The sequence below is a fragment of the Scyliorhinus canicula genome, chromosome 15 (assembly GCF_902713615.1).
Source record: "Scyliorhinus canicula chromosome 15, sScyCan1.1, whole genome shotgun sequence".
Classification (NCBI taxonomy): domain Eukaryota; kingdom Metazoa; phylum Chordata; class Chondrichthyes; order Carcharhiniformes; family Scyliorhinidae; genus Scyliorhinus; species Scyliorhinus canicula.
The window spans coordinates 57,186,394-57,207,656 of NC_052160.1; the positions used below are offsets into that span (position 1 = coordinate 57,186,394).

Consider the following 21,263-nt stretch of genomic DNA (forward strand, 5'->3'; position numbering starts at 1 on the left):
TAAGTAAGAAAACAAATTACATGTGTGAGGGGGTGCCTGTGTATATGTGAATGACTCGACTTCACCCTCCCCAGGCTCAAGCCCCGTAATTGCTTCACTTCCCTTGGCCCACCGGCCTTCAATAGACACGCACCAATGCTGGTGTTCGCTGCTCCTCCAATCGGAGACTGTTTCTCTCCCTCATTTGCTTCTGATACGATGTGGAGATGCCGGCATAGAACTGGGGTGGGCACAGGAAGAAAGTCTTACTTGCTTCTGATAGGCAGACTAATGGGCCGATCAGAGGCGAAGGCAGGAGAGAACTGGGCCATGATTAGAGGAGCAGCTTAATGAGAATCTTCCTTTGAAACTCACCTCTTTAACTGGGATTTTGAAAACTGGAGCCGGGGCCGAATACGTAGAGAGAGGTTTCGCAGATCGAATGCGGCCCACAGGCTGTACTTTGGACAAACCTGGTCTAGGAAACTTCTACCCCAGGGTGTTAGGCTGCAACTTCTTTTTTCACTACTAGGGACCCAGTGGGTTTTCAAAAAAAAGATGCTGGATTATCGATGAAGAGACCTCGGGTGCGATTCACACAGAAATTGACAAACTGTTATTTTGGGCGCGTTTGGTGGGGTGTTTCCCATTGGCTTTTTGGGTGGGATCCAGACCTGAATTCACCCACACTTAGTCATTTTTTTGGGGTCTTGGCGAGTTTCTCCACAGTCTAGGCCACAGTTCAAAATGTTTTCAGCAGCGGGGAGCTGAACCCGCCGGCAATATCGGTTGCTCAGAAAGGGTGCCCAATATCTACGTGAACTTGAGGATCTGCCACGTCCTCAGACAATATCACCTTCTGCTGTCTTGGGCATCACCGCTCACCACCACCACTCAAGTGAGCACACCCCACTATGGGGTCTCTGAGAGGCTCACCTTCAATTGTCCCAACAGTTTTGAAGCAAAATCGCGCCCCTCATTTAAAGAGAATGTTGTGGAAGGAGAACAAGAGATGAGTATATCTGTAATCTTGGTGTGAATGAAAGCTGTCTGATCTTTTCTTAGTCTGCATTAGTTTTATCAATTAGAATTCTTATATTGAATTGTATTTAAGCAATGGCCTCGACTATTCCAAATTTGTCTTTGAGCAGATATGACTGGGTGACAGTCTTGACTGTTCTTCTCTGACTAGAGTCCGGGTGAGTTCTGGGGCAGGATTCTCCCCTACCCGGCGGGGCGGGGGGTCCCGGCGGGATGGAGTGGCGTGAACCACTCCGGCGTTGGGCCGCCCCAAATGTGCGGAATCCTCCACACCTTTAGGGGCCAAGCCCTCACCTTTAGGGGCTAGGCCCGCGCCGGAGTGGTTTGCGCCCCGCCAGCCGGTGTGGAAGGCCTTTGGCGCCATGCCAGCCAGGGCCGAAGGGACTCCGCCGGCCGGCGGAAGTGCACGCATGCACGGGAGTGTCAGCAGCTGCTGACGTCATCCCCGCACATGCGCGGGGGGGGGGGTCACCTCCGCGTCGGCTATCGCGGAGGCTAACACGGCCGACGCGGAAGGGAAAGAGTGCCCCCATGGCACAGGCCCGCCCACGGATCAGTGGGCCCCGATCGTGGGCCAGACCACCGTGGGGGCACCCCCCGGGGGCCAGATCGCCCCGCGCTCCCCCCAGGACCCTAGAGCCCGCCCGCGCCACCAGGTCCCGCCGGTAAGGGAGGTGGTTTAATTCACGTCGGCAGGACTGGCATTACAGCAGCGGGACTTCGGCCCATCGCGGGCCGGGGAATTGCCCGGGGGGGGGGGGGGGGGCGCCGAGCGGCACGGCGCAATTCCTGCTCCTGCCGGATCTCCGGTGCCGGAGAATTCGGTGGCCGGAGGGGGTGGGATTCACGCCGCCCCCCGGCAATTCTCTGACCCGGCGGGGGGTCGGAGAATCCTGCCTCTGATTCCAGCCTCTCTGGAGGAAACACGTTCCACTTCTCCTTTGCACCTCTCTGGAACTTCAAGGCTTGACCCCTAAGAAAGCTGTTCCTGTGCTGTCGTAGCTGAATCCTCACATGGTCCTTGTTGAATTCTCAGGATCGGGTAGATTTTCTGCAGCTGATGGTTGATTCTCAAGTGACTGAAACCAGCTCCCGGAAACAGAATGATGTCAGCAAGTCAACAGACAAAGGTACCATCAGTGGAAAGCTCCTCATTCCCTTCATCCTTGCTTCTTTCTGTTCCTGAAATTAACACTCACTCTTCACTTTTAGTTTTGCTTGCAATTTCGCCTGTCCTACCTGACTGACAGGTTAGGCATGGGATCTACTCCCAGCCCCTTTTACCCCAGTGAGGGGTATGTGGGAACATTCTGGGGAGGTCTAACCCCTACCGGGATTTTATTTTTACCCCAGTGGGAATTGCCTTGTGTCTGGCCAGTGATTCTGCCCAATCATGGGCCTGATATTGAAAACTGGGTTGTGCAGGAAAATTGAGTCAAAACATTAATCATCCTTACACCCTTGTGTGTCTGGGCACTGGAGTTACTGCCGGCATTGATATAAGTGTTTAATTTGACGCTCCTCGCATGCTTATTGGACACAGTGAATTATCTGCAGCATTGTACTTACTACTAATAATGGGTGTTTCGAAATATTTGCATTGAAAACCCAACATTTTTATTTCTGTGTTATAAGGTGATGTTTCTGATCCATATCCTGATTCTTCTGGTTCTCTGCAGCTCTGACTGACTCGGAGATTCTGGCGCAGGTCCTGACCATTTTCTTAGCCGGGTATGAGACCAGTAGCAGCACATTGGCATTTGCCGCGTACAATCTGGCGATGCACCCAGACGTACAGAAGAAACTACAGCAGGAAATAGATGAGGCTTTTCCAAACAAAGTGAGTGCTTGAGAATGGACAAGAAAGAACTTGCATTTCTGTCGTGACTTCCATGACCAAGGGACATACTAAAGCTCTTTACAGCTAATCTCTGACCAAGTCACTGTTATGATGTAAAATACAGCAGCCTATTTACACAGAGCAATTTGACAGTGACCAGATAAATGTTGCCCTGAGAACTCCCTCGCTGTTCAACATCCTCCAACAAGGTTTTCTATCCAACTGAGAGGGGCCTTTGTTTAAAGTCTCGTTAGAAAGACCTCAGTACTGCATTGCTGTGACTGCCAGGATTGTTGTGCGAAATCTCAAGGGTGAATTTATTTTTTAAAAATAATTTTTATTGAAAAATTTTGTATTTATATAACAGCAAACCGCAATAAAATACCAACAACAACAATAATGATAACAGTCATAAACATTCTCCCATCCTCAATGAACAACAAAACATATTAACAACAACTTAAATTAACACAATATTAAGTTAAATAACCATAGAAGAAAAAAAATAGAAACAATAAAGAACATCCCCCCCCCCCTTGAACTCCTCCTCCATCTGATCCACAAGCCTGGTGAAATTATGCTTGTGAAGAGTCCCCCAGTCCCTGGCCACCTGCACCCCCAGGTACCTAAAACTCTCCCCATCCCTCCTAAGCGGGAGCCTACCAATTCCCTCCTCCTGGTCCCCAGGGTGCACCACAAACACCTCACTCTTGCCTAGATTTAGTTTATAGCCTGAAAAGGTCCCAAACTCAGCTAGCAGCTCCATCACCCCCGGCATCCCTCCCACCGGGTCCGCCACATACAGTAGCAGGTCATCGGCATACAACGACACCCTATGTTCCTCCTCACCCCGCACCAAACTCCTCCACCTTCCTGAATCCCTCAACGCCATTGCCAATGGTTCGATTGCCAATGCAAACAATAAGGGGGACAGGGGGCAACCCTGCCTGGTCCCTCGATAAAGCCGGAAGTACTCCGACCTCCTCCGATTCGTGGCCACACACGCCATCGGGGCCTCATATAGCAGCTTCACCCATCTAATAAACCCTTCACCAAATCCAAACCTCCCCAAAACCTCCCATAAGTACCCCCACTCCACCCTATCGAAGGCCTTCTCCGCATCCTGCGCCACCACTATCTCAGCCTCCCCCTCAATCGCCGGCATCATGATGACATTCAACAATCTCCGCACATTCGTGTTCAGCTGCCTTCCCTTCACAAAACCTGTCTGATCCTCGTGTACAACCCCTGGCACACAGTCCTCTATCCTGGTGGCCAGGATGTTTGCCAGCACCTTGGCATCCACATTAAGGAGAGATATGGGCCTGTATGAACCACACTGCTGGGGGTCCTTGTCCCTCTTTAAGATTAAAGAAATCAGCGCCCGCGACATTGTCGGGGGCAAAGTCGCCCCTTCCCACGCCTCATTAAGTGTCCGCACCAGCAAGGGGCCCACTAGGTCCACAAACTTTTTATAAAACTCCACCGGGAACCCATCCGGCCCCGGTGCCTTCTCTGACTGCATCTGCCCGATCCCCTTAACCAGCTCCTCCAGCTCAATCGGTGCCCCCAACCCCTCCACCTCCTCCTCCCGCACCTTCGGGAAAGATAGCCCGTCGAGAAACCTCTCCATTCCCCTCCTCTCCACCGTTGGCTCCGACCGGTACAGTTCCCCGTAAAAGTCCTTGAAGACCTCATTCACCTCTACCCCCTTCCGCACCACATTCCCACTCTTATCTCTCACTCCAACAATTTCCCTAGCCGCATCCCGCTTGCGGAGCTGATGAGCCAGCATCCTACTCGCCTTTTCACCATGTTCGTATACTGCCCCTTGTGCCTTCCTCCACTGTGCCTCCGCCTTTCTAGTGGTCAACAAGTCAAATTTAGCCTGCAGGCTGCGCCTCTCCCCCAACAGTCCCTCCTCTGGTGCCTCAGCGTACCTCCTATCTACCTCCAGGATCTTCCCCACCAGTCTATCCCTCTCACTCCCCTCCATGTGTGCCCTGATGGATATCAGCTCCCCACGAATCACTGCCTTCAGGGCTTCCCAGACCATCCCCACCCGGACCTCCCCCGTATCATTCACCTCGAGATACCCCTCAATACTTTCCCGGACCCTCCTGCACACCTCCTCCTCCGCCAACAACCCCACATCCAACCGCCACAACGGGCGCTGGTCCCGCACCTCCCCCATCTCCAACTCCATCCAATACAGAGCGTGGTCGGAGATTGCAATGACCGAATATTCGGCCTCCTCCACTCTCGGAATCAGTCCCCTACACACCACGAAGAAGTCTATCTGAGAATAAACCCTATGTACATGGGAGAAAAAAGAGTACTCCCGTGCCCTCGGCCTCACAAACCTCCATGGGTCCACCCCTCCCATCTGGTCCATAAACCCTCTCAGCACCTTGGCCGCCGCCGGCCTCCTACCCGTCCTTGAACTGGACCGATCCAGTGAAGGATCCAACACCGTATTGAAGTCCCCCCCCCACAATCAGACCTCCCGCTTCTAGATCCGGGACACGTCCCAGCATTCGCCTCATAAAGCCCGCATCATCCCAATTTGGGGCATACACACTAACAAGTACCACCTTCCCTCCCTGTAGCCTGCCCCTTACCATAACAAACCTGCCCCCCTTATCCGCCACCACCTCAGTTGCCTCAAACAACACATTTTTCCCCACTAGAATCGCCACTCCCCGGTTCTTCACATCCAACCCGGAGTGGAAAACCTGCCCCACCCACCCCTTCCTCAGACGGACCTGGTCCGCCACCTTCAGGTGGGTCTCCTGAAGCATTGCCACATCTGCCTTCAGCCCCTTCAGATGAGCAAGTACCCTAGACCGCTTCACCGGCCCATTCAGTCCTCTCGCATTCATAGAACATAGAACAGTACAGCACAGAACAGGCCCTTCGGCCCACGATGTTGTGCCGAGCAATGATCACCCCACTCAAACCCATGTATCCACCCTATACCGTAACCCAACAACCCCCCCCCTAACCTTACAGGACACTACGGGCAATTTAGCATGGCCAATCCACCTAACCCGCACATCTTTGGACTGTGGGAGGAAACTGGAGCACCCGGAGGAAACCCACGCACACACGGGGAGGACGTGCAGACTCCGCACAGACAGTGACCCAGCCGGGAATCGAACCTGGGACCCTGGAGCTGTGAAGCATTTATGCTAACCACCATGCTACCGTGCTGCCCAGGTGACAAACCGGATCAGAGGGCGTCCCGCCCCCCTCCCCCGTCGACTAGCCATAGCTCGTCGACTGCCCGCCCCAGGCCAGCCCCCCCCCCCCCCCCCGCCCGACCCAGTCCCCACGGCGACAACACCTCACCTCTGTCCCCCCGGCCCACACCAGCTCCTTCCTGACCCTGCCAGCAGCAACCCGGTATTCCCCTTTTCCCCCCACTCCCCCCCCCCCCCTTCCCCCCCCCCCCCCAGGCTAGGAACCCTCCGAGCCGCAAACCGTCCTCCATTGTACTTCCGTGGGTCAGCTAACTTCTGCTGACCCCTGAAACTCCCGCCAAAAACCCGACCCCTCCCAAAGTGGGATCGTCCCCCATCCTGTCACTCCTCAAGGCACCGCTCCAGCGCGGGGAGGAACCAGTTAAGGCCCCGCCCCCCCCCCATGTCCACCCCCTAGCCCCGCAACGCGGGAAACCAGAGGAACGCCCGCGCTTTCGCACTGCCCCACCACACCCTTCTGACGCAGCTCCCAAATACCAGCCCCACTCCATACCCCTAACCCTATACAGAATACAACAAACCCCCCACAAAATACAAAACTCAAACAATGGCCCCCAACAAAAAACAGAACAACCCCCCAATAAATAACCATATCAAAATTACAAAAGTACAGAAAAAACACAGCAACAGCAGAAATCAGCAATAAAGCATTACAACCGACCCCGCAACCCCCAACCCCTAGTTCATTTCCTGCTTCTCCGTCCGCACAAAGGCCCACGCCTCCTCCGGGGGATCAAAATAATAATGCCGCTCCAAGTAAGTTACCCACAAACTCGCCGGCTGCAACATTCCAAACTTTATTTTCTTCTTATAGAGCACCTCTTTCGTCCAATTAAACCCGGACCGCCGCTTAGCCACCTCCGCACTCCAATCCTGGTAGATCCGTACTACCCCATTCTCCCAATTGCTGCTCTTCACCTTCTTGGCCCAGCACAGCACATGCTCCCGATTACTGAACCGGTGGAACCTCACCAGCACCGCACGCGCACGCGGGGGTTCATTCTCCGTAGGCCTCCTGGCCAGTATTTTGTGGGCTCCCTCCAGCTCCAGGGGCAGATGGAAAGATCGTGCCCCCACTAGCGGGTTCTGCACCATGGCCACGTAGGTTGTCAGATCCGACCCCTCCAGCCCCTCCGCAAGGCCCAAGATCCTCAGATTCTTCCGCCTCATGAAGAGATCAAGCTCCTCGAAGCGGTCTTATGGAGTGCCTCATGCCCCTCCACCTTACTCACGAGGACCACGGCCTCCTCCTCTCGTTCAGCGGCCTGCTCCTGCAACGCCTGGATGGCAGCACCCTCGATCGTCTGAACCTCCAAAAGCTTTTTATTCGTTTCCTGCAGAGAGCTCAGCACCTCAGCCTTAAAATCTGCAAAACAGCGCAGGAGAGCAGCTTGCTGCTCCTGCGCTCACAGCCTCCACTCCTCTGGTGCTCCGCCGGCCACCATTTTGGAATCCTTCCCCCCGTTTTTTCTGGGGAGCTGCTGCCGTTTTTTTCCCGCTTTCCACTCCGAGTTCGAGGTATTAAATGTGGAGAAAGTTGATCACCACGCCTTCTCCCACTGGGAGACGTCGAAAAAATCCCATTTTGGGCTCTAAAAAGAGCCGAAAAGCCCGTTTGAATCGGGAGCTCCCAAATGTACGGCTTCCTACGTCATCGCCACCACCGGAAGTCCCCGAGGGTGAATTTAAAACCACAATCTTCTGACTGAGGAGAGGGTTTGGTGCTGAGACATAGCTGATGCCGAGAGATCTGTGATTTACCAATGGGAATCATTTCCCAAGCACGCAAGGATGATGAGTAAGCTTCATCTTCTAGATCAGTGTTCTTCAAACTTTTTTCCCATTTTTACCAACCGGCCAACCTTCGGGACACAACTCGGCCGACCTTCGTGACCCACGCCGGCCGACCTTCGCGACCCACGTTGGCCGACCTGTGTGACCCACCATTTCTCTTACCTTGTTTGCTGCTAACAAAAATGGAGGAAATGGTTTTGGCCCTCGTACACGCTCCTCCAATGGAACCTGTTGGATGAAGGTGAAGCCTTCCGGTGTCAGAATGTATGGAGTCTCCAGCCGTCCAAAGTTCTGAATTTTTTTCCTGTAAAATTTTATCGAATAAACCCCCCCCCCCCCGCAGAACTTGTTAAAAAAATTAAAATTAATACAATAAATGAAAAAAATAAAAATTAAATGAATAAAATAAATGAATAAAAATCATTACAGAACTTGTAAAACAAAAAGCTGCAGCCATTTAGAAAAAGTAGCGGCCGCACTGCGCATGCGTGCCCGATTTGCGCATGCGCACTGATCATCGTGCGCACATGCGCAATGCGGCTGAATTTTTTTTAACATGTTCTCGGAATGCGCATGCGCATCGATCATCGTGTGCGCATGCGCAATGCGACAAATTTGTTTTTTGACATGTTCACGGAATGCATGTGCGCGCCGATCATCGTGCGCGCATGTGCAATGCGGGCAAATGTTTTTTTTGACATTTTCCTGACCGCCGGCTGCTGCATGGGGATTTGCGCGATCAGGAGCGCCGCGGGCAACGGCTCCACGAGCCTCCCGACACCCGCCCGCGACTCACCCGCAGGTCGCGCCCCCGACTTTGAAGAACACTGTTTTAGATACATTGGCTGAAGAGAGTAATCTGCCTGATTTTCCATCCTTTGACTTGAACGACATGGCTGTGTGTTTGTAGAATTTCCATTTACAGCAGTGAATTAGTTCATTTCCTATGGTGTACAACCACCATCAGCTTCGAGGATTTTTCTATTGTTTTCAAATGTCCACAATGTGCTGTGTTTATTGGGCTTTGAAGTCAAGTCCATTTACATTTCTTCAATGAACAACTGTTCAGCCAAATGTTGATGGGGAGGGAGTCAACAGAGAGTAGAGCCGTTCCTATCCTATTGGGGATGATGATGAGTTCCCATGAAGTGAATGGCCTCATTGATGTTGCATTCCCTGCTGCACTGTGATGTCCAATATCCCTGGATCCTCTTCACTTCATTCTGCTTTTTCCTTCCATGTGTTAACTCAAGACCACCCCCATAGCCCTGCCCCATTTGCCACTCTTCATTGAATGGCTCTCCCATTTTCTGCTCCTCCCCCACTCCTATTTAGACGATCATTCTTTATCCATAATAGACGACATTTAGATAATCTGTCCATTCTGCGTTGCTCTGAAATAGGTAATTAGGAGCAATGAGAGATTGGTCATTCCTGTTGGAAGGCTAATAGTTTCTTCAATTTTGATTTTCTGGATTTTCCTGACCCCAGTTTCCACAAGTGTCTTGTTTATTTATCAAGTGTTTCTCTTGTGTGTAGGCTCCTCCCACCTATGATGGGGTGATGCAGTTGGAGTATATGGAAATGGTGATATCTGAAACCTTGCGCCTGTTCCCTCCTGCACCCCGTATTGACAGAGTGTGCAAGAAAGATGTCCAGCTCAATGGGCTAACTGTTCCAAAGGGGACTGTGGTCATGGTTCCTGCCTACGTCCTGCATCGTGATCCAGCATACTGGCCAGAGCCTGAGGAGTTCAGACCTGAACGGTACGTGGTAATGATATGTGCTTGTTCTGCACAGTGCTGATGAGTTTTGACACATCATCCTCTTTACATGCCAACATGCCCACCTACTTTGCATCGAGTCAGGTGATTAGGAGCAAAAACAAATGTTTTTCTTAATTTTGTATACCTAGAATTATTGAGGCTCAATGTAACTGTCCTATACATTGGGGGCTGGTTTAGCACAGTGGGCTAAACAGCTAGCTTGTATTGCAGAACAAGGCCAGCAGCGCGGGTTCAATTCCCGTACCGGCCTCCCTGAACAGACGCCGGAATGTGGCAACTAGGGGCTTTTCACAGTAACTTCATTGAAGCCTAATTGTGACAATAAGCGATTATTATTTTTATCATCACCACCATGAGGCTCAATGTAACTGTGCTATCACCCTGTCAGAGACCAACTGCTCAGCGCTGAACGGACATCAAATTCTGGACTTTGCTTTTCAGTGTATTCTCTGCAATCCTGAAGAATGAGAGGCAATCTCATTCTAACTTACACAATTCTTACACAGCTTGACAGTATTAAAATCCCAGACCAGTCCCAATGGTGACTGGGACACTGGACAAAAAAACCCCAGTATTTTATTTCAATGTTGTGAAATGCCTTGATCCAGGAGTGATTTCATGCAAAATCGGGATATGATATGTTAAAACAAACTTTATTACTAACACCGTATTAAAATAACTTTAACATCACACAAGAAAAGTAGTTTGCACTTACCCCTTAAATAATGCTAATCAATGCAGTGACACAGTAACCCTTAACTGCTATCTTTATTCCCACTCAAACAACAAAGCCATCTCAGCTCTCAATCCACTTTCAATACAGTTGGCACTCAGGAATACCTGCTCTACAGACATGTCCGGACACTCTACATTGTGAATGTTGTAAAGGATAGACCTGAATCTTCTCAGAACAATGCGGGATTTCTAGCTGAAGTCTTCAGAAACTGTCTTCATAGTTTGACTTCCATCGCCAGAACCAACTGCAAACTCCTGTCTGTCTCAACTCACTGCTGAAACTGCCTATCCTATTCACAGGCACATTCTGCTTCTGGTCTGTCCCCAATCAAATCTTTAACTGAACTGCGGACAGATGCTTGACGTTGTCTCACATCCCAATCTAGAACTCAATTAAACTACTGTTCTGCAAAACGCTTGGTCCCTTAGCTCCTCCTATTAATGACATCATCTTACCAAGCCAAAAGACAATGGGCTCGATGCACCATCAATTGGACTCGAGTCGTGAAGTAGTTCCAAACAGCAGGCTTTAATACACTAGATGTGTGCCCGGCAGTAGACGTACAGAGAAAGATCGACTGCCAGCCGGTACGGGTTCTTATACCCCGCCCCGTAGGCGGAGCTACCAACCTCTCAGCCAATCAGCGGGTAGTCACATGACTAGCCTCAGCCAATTGGCAGAGAGGCACATGACATGCCTGAGCCAATGGGCAGTGAGTCTTCTGCACAAATGGCAGCATGATTCTAAGGTACCGTAATCTCCCTAGTCATACTACCACAGGGCTGGATTCTCCGTAGCCCAACGCCGAAATCGGGATCGGCGATCGGGCAGAGAATGGATACCGACGGCAGAATTGGGGCAGACACCGGTTTGCGATGCTCCACCCGCTCCAAACCGGCATCACTGGGACGCGTGCTGCACGCAGTTGCAAGGCCGTTTGCGTGTCGTCGGCCGGCCCACCCACGATGCTCCGCCACTAATGTGCCGGGGTCCCGACGCCACGGGGCACAAGTGGTCCCAGCAATCAGGAGCCCGGTGTGCCGGCTGCGGACTGTGTCCAGCGCTGTCATACTCATCCATGATCCATGCTGCTGGCTGTGGCTTCTCCTAGGGCTGCGGGGGGCGGGGGTGGGGGGGGGGGGGGGGGGGGGGGGACTGGTGGAGGTGGCCAGAAGGTGGACTGTGGGGTCGGGGTGGGGGGGGGAGGGGTTAGTGTTCCAGCACGGCTGGCGCCATGTTGTTCGGCGCAACCGGTGCAGGCTGTTAGCGCTGTGGATGCACAGCCTGGGACCTGACCATTTTCCACGCGATCCGTGGGTGGTTCACACAGCACCGGTGCTAGCCCCTCACCGGTACCAGAATTGGTGAGGGGTTTGCGCCGATTTTACTATCATGAACCATCCGCGGATTCTCCGTTGGCGCCGGCACTTAGCCGCTGGAACAGAGAATTCCGCCCTTGGTATTTAATTTACTCCACAGGAACCCCTTTAATCCAAACAAAACTCCATTAGCCCAAGCTTTTACAATGTCTTAATTGCACTCTGGCTCCAAAAACATTTCAAACGAGGATTCTTCAAAAATACTACTGCAGAAGTCATACATACACCAACCAAGAGGATTAACTTTTATGGCATCAAGTAATATGAAATATCTGAAATTGCTACATTCATCACAACAGGGTAGATGCTGATAGGATATTTCTCCTGGTTATGGGATCTAGAACCAGGGGACACAGTCTCAGCGTAAGTGTAGGCCATTTAAGGCTGAATATCAGGAGGAATTTCTTCACTCCAAGAGGTGAATCTTTGGAATTCTCCACCCTGGATGGCTATGGAAGCTCCATTATTGTGCACGATCAAGACAGAAATCGATAGATTTCTGGATACCAATGAAATCAAGGGATATGGGGTTAGTTGGAAAAATGGCATAAGAGGTAGGTGATCAGTTGTGATCTGTTTGAATGGCGTCATAGCCTCAATGGGCCAAATGGCCTACTCCTGCTCCTTGTTCTTATGTCCATATGCAGCAAGACCAGGACAACATTCAGACTTGGGCTGACAAATGGCAAATAACATTCATGTCACGCAACTGCCAGGCAATGACCATTGCCAACCAGAGATGATCTGACCATGACCCCCTTAATATTCAGAAGTATCACCACCACCTGAATCCCCCACTATCAACATTCAGGGGGTTACCATTGATCAAAACTGAACTGGACTAGCTACATGAATACTGTGGCTACAAGAGCAGATCAGAGGCTAGGTATCCTGTGGCTGGTAACTCGCCTCCTGATCTCCCCAATGCCTGTCCACCATATACAAGGCAGAAGTCATAGAGTGTAAAGGAATGCTCCCTACTTGCCTGGATGAGTGCAGCACCAACAACACTCAAGACGTTTGATACCATCCAGGACAAAGTCCTCTTGTTTGCTCCCCTTCCACAAACATTCCACCGATGAACAGTGGCAGCAGTGTGTACCATCTACAAGGTGCACTGCAGGAATTTACCAATGCGGGGGCTCATAATAACTTTCAGTGAAGGATGGAAGGTTACCTCTTAGCGATCAGGGGTTGAGGGTCATCTTCACCATGTCTGCGGGCGGTCCCATTATCCATGGGTGGGGGACCCTCAACGCACTTTGAAATTGGGCAGCCTATTAATTGGCCTCAGTGGGGAACGCACAGCCGAGACTGCACTTCGCCCCATTTTGTACACTGAGGAGCTCCCCAGCGTATTAAGAGATCAGAACGTCATCTTTAAATGGTGACCCGATCTTCAAGGTCCCCAAAGTGACCCACGACCCCCCCTCCCGGCCCATCCCCACCCAGCCTGAACGCACGACAGGAAGATTCAACCCGCACCCATGCAGGGCACACACGGCCCGATCACCTGCAAGAAATGCCAGCTTGGCACCTGGCAATGCCAACCTAGCACCCTGGCAGTGCCCTGCCAGCTGGCAGTGCCACCTGGGTCCCTTGGCAGTGCCAGGGAACGACAAAGGGTATGCATCTGGGAGTCTCTGATCCCTGATAAATGTTGCATTTGCTCCCCATTTGTGGAGACCATTACCAAACGGCGCTCGCCTGAGGTCTCCGGGGTGAAGGGGATAGGCCCCAAAGCCTCAGGTACCTCGGGAATCTGCACATTAAACTTCGACACGGATGGGAGCCATCGACTTGCAAGATCGTGTTAAATCGTGTGAGGGGCTGCGATCTGGGAAGATCCTGGGAGCAGGGTCTCCTGACTTTTATCTGCCACGCTGCATCACAGCAAGCAGACGTTCAGGCGCACTGTGACAATTGGATCGCGCTCTAAATGCAGGTGGATACAGGTCTGTTCTCACCCAAAAAGCCGGCGGCAAACATCCTGCCAAACCCATCCACAATCGCACATAGTCATTTTTGGGGTATGTGTGCCCCAGAACTATAAACAATGATTCAGATGTGAGCTCGGATTCTCCGTTCCCGAGACTATGGGCTGGATTCTCTGATTTTGAGGCTATGTCCACAGGAAGTGTCTAGTTTTCCGATAAAAAAATCGGCGGCGCCCCCGCACCGACCCTCCTACCGGTGAGGGGCTACCAGTCGTGCCACGTATAACACACGTAATAGCCGGAGAATTGCTGAGTTCGTGGCAGTGCATGCGCACAGCGGCGACCTGCAGCGGTGACGCCGTAAAACATGGTGCCGGTCGCCTGCGGACCCAACCTACCAGATGGTGCCCCCCTGGACACCCCCGGGCCACCCTCTACCAGTCCCCCCAGCTTTCGATGAAGACCCTCCGGCCAGCGACATGGCTCCCCCCTTCCTCCCCGACTGTGGCGGTGCTGGACACAGTCCGTAGCCGCCTTGCCGAGTTCCTGGCCGCTGAGACAATGAGTCGACCGCGCGTTCGGAACTCGGCCCATCGGGGGCGGAGCAATGGTAGAGGGCCTTTAGGTAACGTTCTGAGGACGTCCCAATGGTGTGCGGCGTACTCCTCGATGACACTGTTTTGGAGGAGACGGAGCATCCGAAAACAAGCGCTGCCCCCGATTCGGTCGTAAACATGAATTGTCCGCCTGATTGCCGATTACGATATCGGCATCGAGCAACGGCGAATCCGGCCCATATGTTGGCACTGGGCCAGGATTCGTAGACTTCTATGACAGCACAACTGGCGCTGCATCTGGACCAATTCACTGATTGTTAAGGGGCTAGCACCGGCGCTACGTGGAACACAATTAATTCCAATGAGAAATGGTGCCGGATTCGGGATTGACACTCAGGAGGCTGACAAGCTGCAACCACATATACACACTTCACTCCCCACATACACCATCCCAGTCAACACATGGCAGCAAGATAAGTGGCACCAAGGTTTGCAGATGCCGAACTGGAGATCTTGCTGGACGCCATGGAGGAGAGGTTGACTGGGTGTAAAGGAGATTGCCAGTCACCAGCTTTCGTGGGCCTGGGTGCAGGTGGCAGAGGACGTCAGCGCAGTTGGCAACACCTCGAGGACCAGCCAGCAGTGCCAAAAGAATCTGCACGACCTCCTCAGGGCGGTCAGGGTGAGTAGGCCGCACTGTGCCCTTAGCACCAACCCTCGTCCCACACACATATCCCCACCCGGTGGGCGACCGAACCCCACGCTGAACCACATGCCGGCACCTATACCGGCCACCATGGTCGGGTGCCCTGACCACTGAAGCCATAAGCTCCCCAGCCCTGGGCTGCATGCGTCAGACTGTCTAACACTGGGCATTTTCTGTTTTGGGCCCTTCAGGTGTCCCCTGCCCCAACCACAACCCCAGGTGTCAAGTAGCAATGATGATCACACCGACATGGACGGGAGTCATCGACCCGTATCCAGTGACACCCTGGAGCTTGAGTCCGGGGAAGACACTGACTTCGCTTCACAGCTGTCCAACACCCTCCATTAACCCAGAGACGCTCACCTTGGTTGGGCACTTTAGCGAAGAGGCTCCTGGGACACTATCGGGGCACACCACACACATGCTGCCGTACAACATGTGGAGGTAGGAAACCCCGAGGGGGCAGATGGGCCGAACCCAGGGACTAGTGCCGTCCAGAGGATCTTCGGAGTTTTGGAAAGGACAGACCCATCGATTGTGGTGATGCAGTTGCAGAGCCAAGGACTACAAGGGGTTGTCGGCGAGCATCCAGCACCTGCAGGTGAATTTGGAAGAGTCCAACCGTGTGCAGGAGCTGGTGCCGACCATGCGTGCCACTCAGGCCAACACCGCACGGGTGGCGTGTGGTGGAAGCCTTGAGGGCGAAGGTTTCCGCCATGGATCAACATGCCCAAAGCCTGGGACAATCTGTACAGGCGGTGGCCGAGGCCCAGGAGAGGGCTGCCCTATCACAGGCAGCCATGTACCAGAGTCACCTGGACATTGCAGCGGCGTACCATACGTGGCCCAGTCACAGTGGGTCATGGCTGACATCGTCGGCAGCATTTCCCAGGCACTGGTTGACGTGGCATAGACCCAGAGGGTGCTGTCACAATCACAGCATAATGTGGCCGGGTCCCAGACGGAGGTGGTCCACTCCCTGTGCTCCATTGCTGTGAGCATGCAGACCCTATTCGCGACCAGAGTGGGCCTCCAGGACCTGGCAGTGCCAGGTTGCAGGGGAGCCTCAGGTCCTCGCTCCGCTCGTACCCCGTCTCATGGAGCAGCCCAAGGACCATCAGTGGCGGAACACTACAGCGCCTCAGATTACCCCTCCTCCTGCCTGTGGCACATCACATGGGCAGCGGGCAGAACAGGGCGGCACCAAGCCACCTGAGACACCCAAGCAGCAGTTGGGCCCATCCAGGCCCAGTCACCCCAGAAGATGCCCGCCAAAGGGGACCCAGGTCACGGCAATATCGCAGCAGGCCACCTCCACTCCGGATGTACAGCCTGGGGATTCACCTAGGCAAAGCGTTAGGGCCCATAAGGTCAGAAAAGTAGACACTAGTTAAGTTGGCATGGGTGCAGGACACGGTTTGGCATTAGGGACCAGGGCACAAACCTGTATATATTTGTTCACATTAAACACCTGTGCACAATGTTACAACCTGCCTCGGTGCTCAATCAGAAGAATCAGAGGGCTGGTCTGGTCTGGCCTGGCGGTAGAGGGGGCGCAGGGAAATTTGGGAGGGGGGGAATGGGCGGACGTTGTGGGTGGGTTTAGCCAGGGACCGCAGTTCAGCCGGCACTCACCACTCCGGGGGAGATGGGATGCGATGTCTGTTCCCCTGACCAGTTCCCCAGTCGGTGAACCCAGAGCCGATGCGGACATCCCGGGCGCGATTCTCCGCACCCGCGGTAAATTGCGAAGTCGGCCGTGAAAACGGCCGAAATTGCCGACGGCCCGACACGGCCCCGTTCCCGAGGTATTCACGCCTGGGAAATGGGCGAGGAACAGGGCCGCGGCAATTACGTTCCAGATGACGTCGGAACACGGCGACGCCACGAACACGGCCACGTGACGCGCCCAACGTCGTAAAACGGCGCGGGCGAGCACAGGAACGGGACGGGAAATATGTCGGGGCCACGGAGGGCAGCGCCGAGGTTTGCTGAGGCCGACATAGAAACGCTCCTCGATGAGGTGGAGCAGAGGAGGGGCATCATCTGCCCGAGAAGAGGGCATCGCCACCCTGCCAGCGCGGTGCGCCAGGCCTGGCAAGAGGTGGCTGCTGCCGTCAGTGCTGTGGGGCAGACCCCTCGCTCTGGGGAGCAGTGCCGTAAAAAGCTGCACGACCTCACCAGAGCTGCCAGGGTAAGTGCCAAGAGGGTGCCCCCGGGTCAAACCATCCCCCTCCCCCACTTTACTTAATCACCCACCTCCCCCCCTGGCACAGGGGGGTGGAGGGGGATTGGGGCAGAGTGAGTTGAGGGTGGTTCACTAAGTAGTCACAGACCCAGCGCTCTGGCCCCCGTGGAGAGATGCAATGGTCTTATTACAACTTGACCCCCAAACTGTGCCAGTATCTGAATGGCCTGCTGATACCTGCCGTATTGTAATGATCTACCTATGCCCCCTCCCCCAACAGGACAAGACCGCTCACAACACTCGTGAGCGGAACAAGACTGGAGGGGGTTCGCCCATCCTGCGCCCCCTCACCACGTTTGAGCAGAGGGCACTGGACCTTGTTGGGGGATCTGCCACCCGGGAGATCGCGCAATGCGAGGTTGGCGGAGCTGCACCAAGTGAGAAAATCCTGCATGTCAAACACCACCACCCCGCCCCCCCTCTCCCCCATCCTCTGTCCCTTCACACTCTGCCCACTGGGACACCTCCCCCATCCTCTGTCCCGTCACACCCTGCCCACTGGGACACCTCCCCCATCCTCTGTCCCTTCACACCCTGCCCACTGGGACCGTCCAGCGCCCGGCCGAGCGTCTTTAAATAACCCGTTTCATTCTCTTCCCTAGGACGTGATGCCAAACGACCAGGGCCGTCTGCCTCCAGGCAGACACAGCCATCTGCCCCCCACCGCACCCAGGGCCGCAGGACAGAGGGTGCCCGATCAGCGGGGAGTCCCATCCTCCCCCACCGAACCTGTGGAGCAGGACGCCCAGAGGGCGGCGAGAGAGGAAGAGAGAGAAATGGCCCGCGAACGCCCTGCGCCTCTCAGCGGGCTGATGACATAGAGGAGGCGTGCACCCAAGACGACCTCGAGCTTGCGGCACAGTGAGACAACCCTGCATGAGGGGAGGATGGGACTCCCCGCTGATCCACCATCTCCCACACCATCCATCATCCCAGAGGCACTCACCCCGGTTGGGCTATTTAGTGATGAGGCTCCTGGGTCACAGTCTGCGTCACACATCACAGCTGAGCAGGTACAGCAGGTGGAGGTCGGAGCAGCCGAGGGCCCGGACTGGCGGAGGCCAGGCCAGGCCCAGCATGCAGCTGGCTTCCAGCCGTTTTCCGAGTTCCTGGAGTTTCTCAACCCACCCGCACAGCCGATGCATCAGGAAACCCAGGGACACAATGACGGGATGAGGGCTGTCTTCCAGCATCTACAGACGCAGTTAGAGGAGTCAAACCGCGTCCAGGAGCAGGGAGTGGTGCCGCTCATGGCAGCAACCCAGGCCGACACCGCACGGGTGGCATCCGCGGTGGAGGCAATGGGTCAGGTTTGCAAGGCGTTGGGCTTAATGTGCACGCGTCATCCTCGGCCCTGGAGAGGGCTGCCCTCTCACAGGCAGCAATGCGCCAGAGCCAACACGACATTGCCGGCGCGCTGCGGGCCTTGGCCGAGTCTCAGCAGGTCATGGCCCAGTCGCAGCACGCCATGGCACAGTCCCAGCAGGCCATGGCACAGTCCCAGCAGTCAGTCTTGGAGAGCATCAACCGCCTGAACTATGTGCTGGATGGCGTCGTGCACTCACAGGTTGAGATCGCACAGACCCTGGCGGGAATGTCTTAACTCCCTGGACTCCGTCTCTGCAAACCTTCGGATCCTGGTGGATACCGTTGCAGGCCTCCAGGACTGGCAACGCCAGGTGTCGGTGGCGCGACAGGGCACCTCCCCGCTCGCACCTCTGTCCCAAAGTGAGGCCCGGGGGCCACCGGGCTCACCGAGGGAGGAGGAGGTTTCGGGGCCCGTCCCATTAACTCCATCACGGGACGTCCCGGAATTCTCGGCCTCCCCCCGTCCCATCCCTGGTGCATCGGGTGGGCAGCGGGCAGAGCAGGGTGGCACACATCACCCGAGACGCCCGCAGAGTAGCCTGGCCCATCAAGGCCGGGTCGCCCCAGGAAACGCTTGCTGAAGGAGAAACAAGTCGAAGGGGGCGATTCGCAGCAGTCCTCCTCCACTCCTGCTGCATAATCTGTGGGGAATCACGTAGACATAGTGGTAGGGCCCGTAAGGCAACAAAGAGAGACACAGAGTAAGTTGGCACGGGTGAAGGGCACAGTTTAGTTGTAGGGGCTAGGGCACCTGTAAATTATTGTTCACATTAAACGCACTGTTCCACCTTGTAATACCGTGTGATTGTTCCACAGCCACAGGAATCGTGATGGTGGAGTGTCGCTGGGGTTGACGAGCGGTGAAACTTCGGTGCCGGGTGTGCAGTCCCTTCCCCCCCACCCCCACCCCCTCCCACAGCTACCCCACGCGGGCACGTGAACTCAGCGGCCACCAAGGTGGATGGTTCAGCTATTGCCATGGGTCAGACTCTCTCTAACGATTCTGAGCTCACAGCTCATCGCAGAGCGGGCTGTCATCATTCCACATGGCACTCATCACACCCGCTGACACAGCCATCAACGTTGTGCCATACCGTCTGGACCCAGTGGTAAGGGTGATGTCGAAGTGGAGCAGTGTACACGGAGAGGGGGTGTGGGCGGGAGTTTGTGGTGGTGGCAGTTGTGTGTTGACTCTCTGCGCGACAGGCGATGCAGGTGGTGGTTTGGTGTTCAGCGGGGACGTCGCATGCGACGCGTGAACCGTGCTGCCACCAAGGCGTCGCGTGCCCGCCGTCCTTGCCGGGTCCGTCGTGCCGCCTCCTGGGCATCACCAGCACCTGGGTCGTGTCTGCGTGCTGCACCCGCCACTCCGCCAGCCTCCTCCTCCTCCTCCTCCCCCTCCTCCCTCTCCTCCTCCTCCCCCTCCTCCTCCTCCTCTGTGCTGGCACCACTGCCACTGGCTTCTCCCTCCGCCTCCTGCAGCAGGGCATCTCCCCTCTGCATCGCAATGTTGTGCAGCGCACAGCAGACCACAACAATGCGAGCGACCCTTTCGGCCTGGTACTGCAGGGCCCCTCCGGAGCGGTCCAGGCACCTGAATCTCATCTTCAGGAGGCCAAGGCAGTGCTCCACCACACCCCTGGTTGCTGCATGGGCCTCGTTGTATCGGGTTTCCGCATTGGTCTGAGGCCTCCATATAGGCGTCATCAGCCAAGACCTCAGCGGATAACGACTGTCGCCTAGCAACCAGCCCCTCAGCCGGGGGGGGGACGTCCCTCAAACATCGCAGGGATGAACGACTGCGCCAGTATGTAGGAATCATGCACACTCCCTGGGAACCTTGCACAGACGTTCATGATCCGCATGCGGGGGTCGCATACCACCTGGATATTCATGGAGTATGTCCCCCTCCTGTTTGTGAACACCTCCCTGTCCCCTGCAGGCGGGCGCATGGGATGTGAACACAATCGATTGCCCCCTGCACCATCGGTATCCCGGCCACGCTGGCAAATCCACGAGCTCGCGAATCTTGACTTGCTCGGTCCTCGGGAAAGGTGACGTAGCGATCGGCGATGGTATACAGGGCGTCGGTCACATCCCGGATACACCTGTGCACCGATAACTGGGAGATCCCGGAGAGGTCCCCGCTCGGAGACTGGAAGGAGCCGGTCGCATAGAAGTTAAGAGCGACCGTCACCTTGATGGCAACCGGGATCGCGTGTCCTCCCCCCGTTCCACGTGGGGCGAGGTGCGCCACGAGGTGACAGATATGTGTCACCGTCCCCCTACTCAGCCGGAGTCTCCTCCTGCAGGTGATGTCCGTCATTGTCTGGAAAGAGATCTGGACACGGTACGCCCTCGGCCTTGGTCGTCGCCTCTGGCGCCGTGGCTGCACCCTCACTCTCACCTCCTCCCCCTCCTCCTCCTCCAACCCCCCCATGCTGCTCGACGACTGGCAACTCCTCGGCCCTTCCCTCTGCTGCTGCAGCTGGCACTGCATCCACTGCGGGTTGTGGCTGTGGATGCTGCTGCATCTCCAAATGCAGTGCAGCGGCCCCAACCACTGCACAGAACATAGCCGTTCTGTTCGCAGACATTGTGCTAACCTACAGAAGGGTGGTGGGGGGC

General features: G+C 54.9%; 1 protein-coding gene across 1 annotated transcript in view; it reads left to right on the forward strand.

Moving 5' to 3' along the window:
* The window catches only part of LOC119978649 (cytochrome P450 3A21-like), an 85,007-nt gene that overhangs the window by 52,042 nt on the left and 11,702 nt on the right, over nucleotides 1-21,263 (forward strand). The window contains exons 9-11 of the mRNA XM_038820437.1: nucleotides 2,057-2,150; nucleotides 2,700-2,860; nucleotides 9,457-9,683. Of these exons, the coding sequence (XP_038676365.1) occupies nucleotides 2,057-2,150; nucleotides 2,700-2,860; nucleotides 9,457-9,683 (482 nt within the window). The remainder of the gene's footprint in view (nucleotides 1-2,056; nucleotides 2,151-2,699; nucleotides 2,861-9,456; nucleotides 9,684-21,263) is intronic.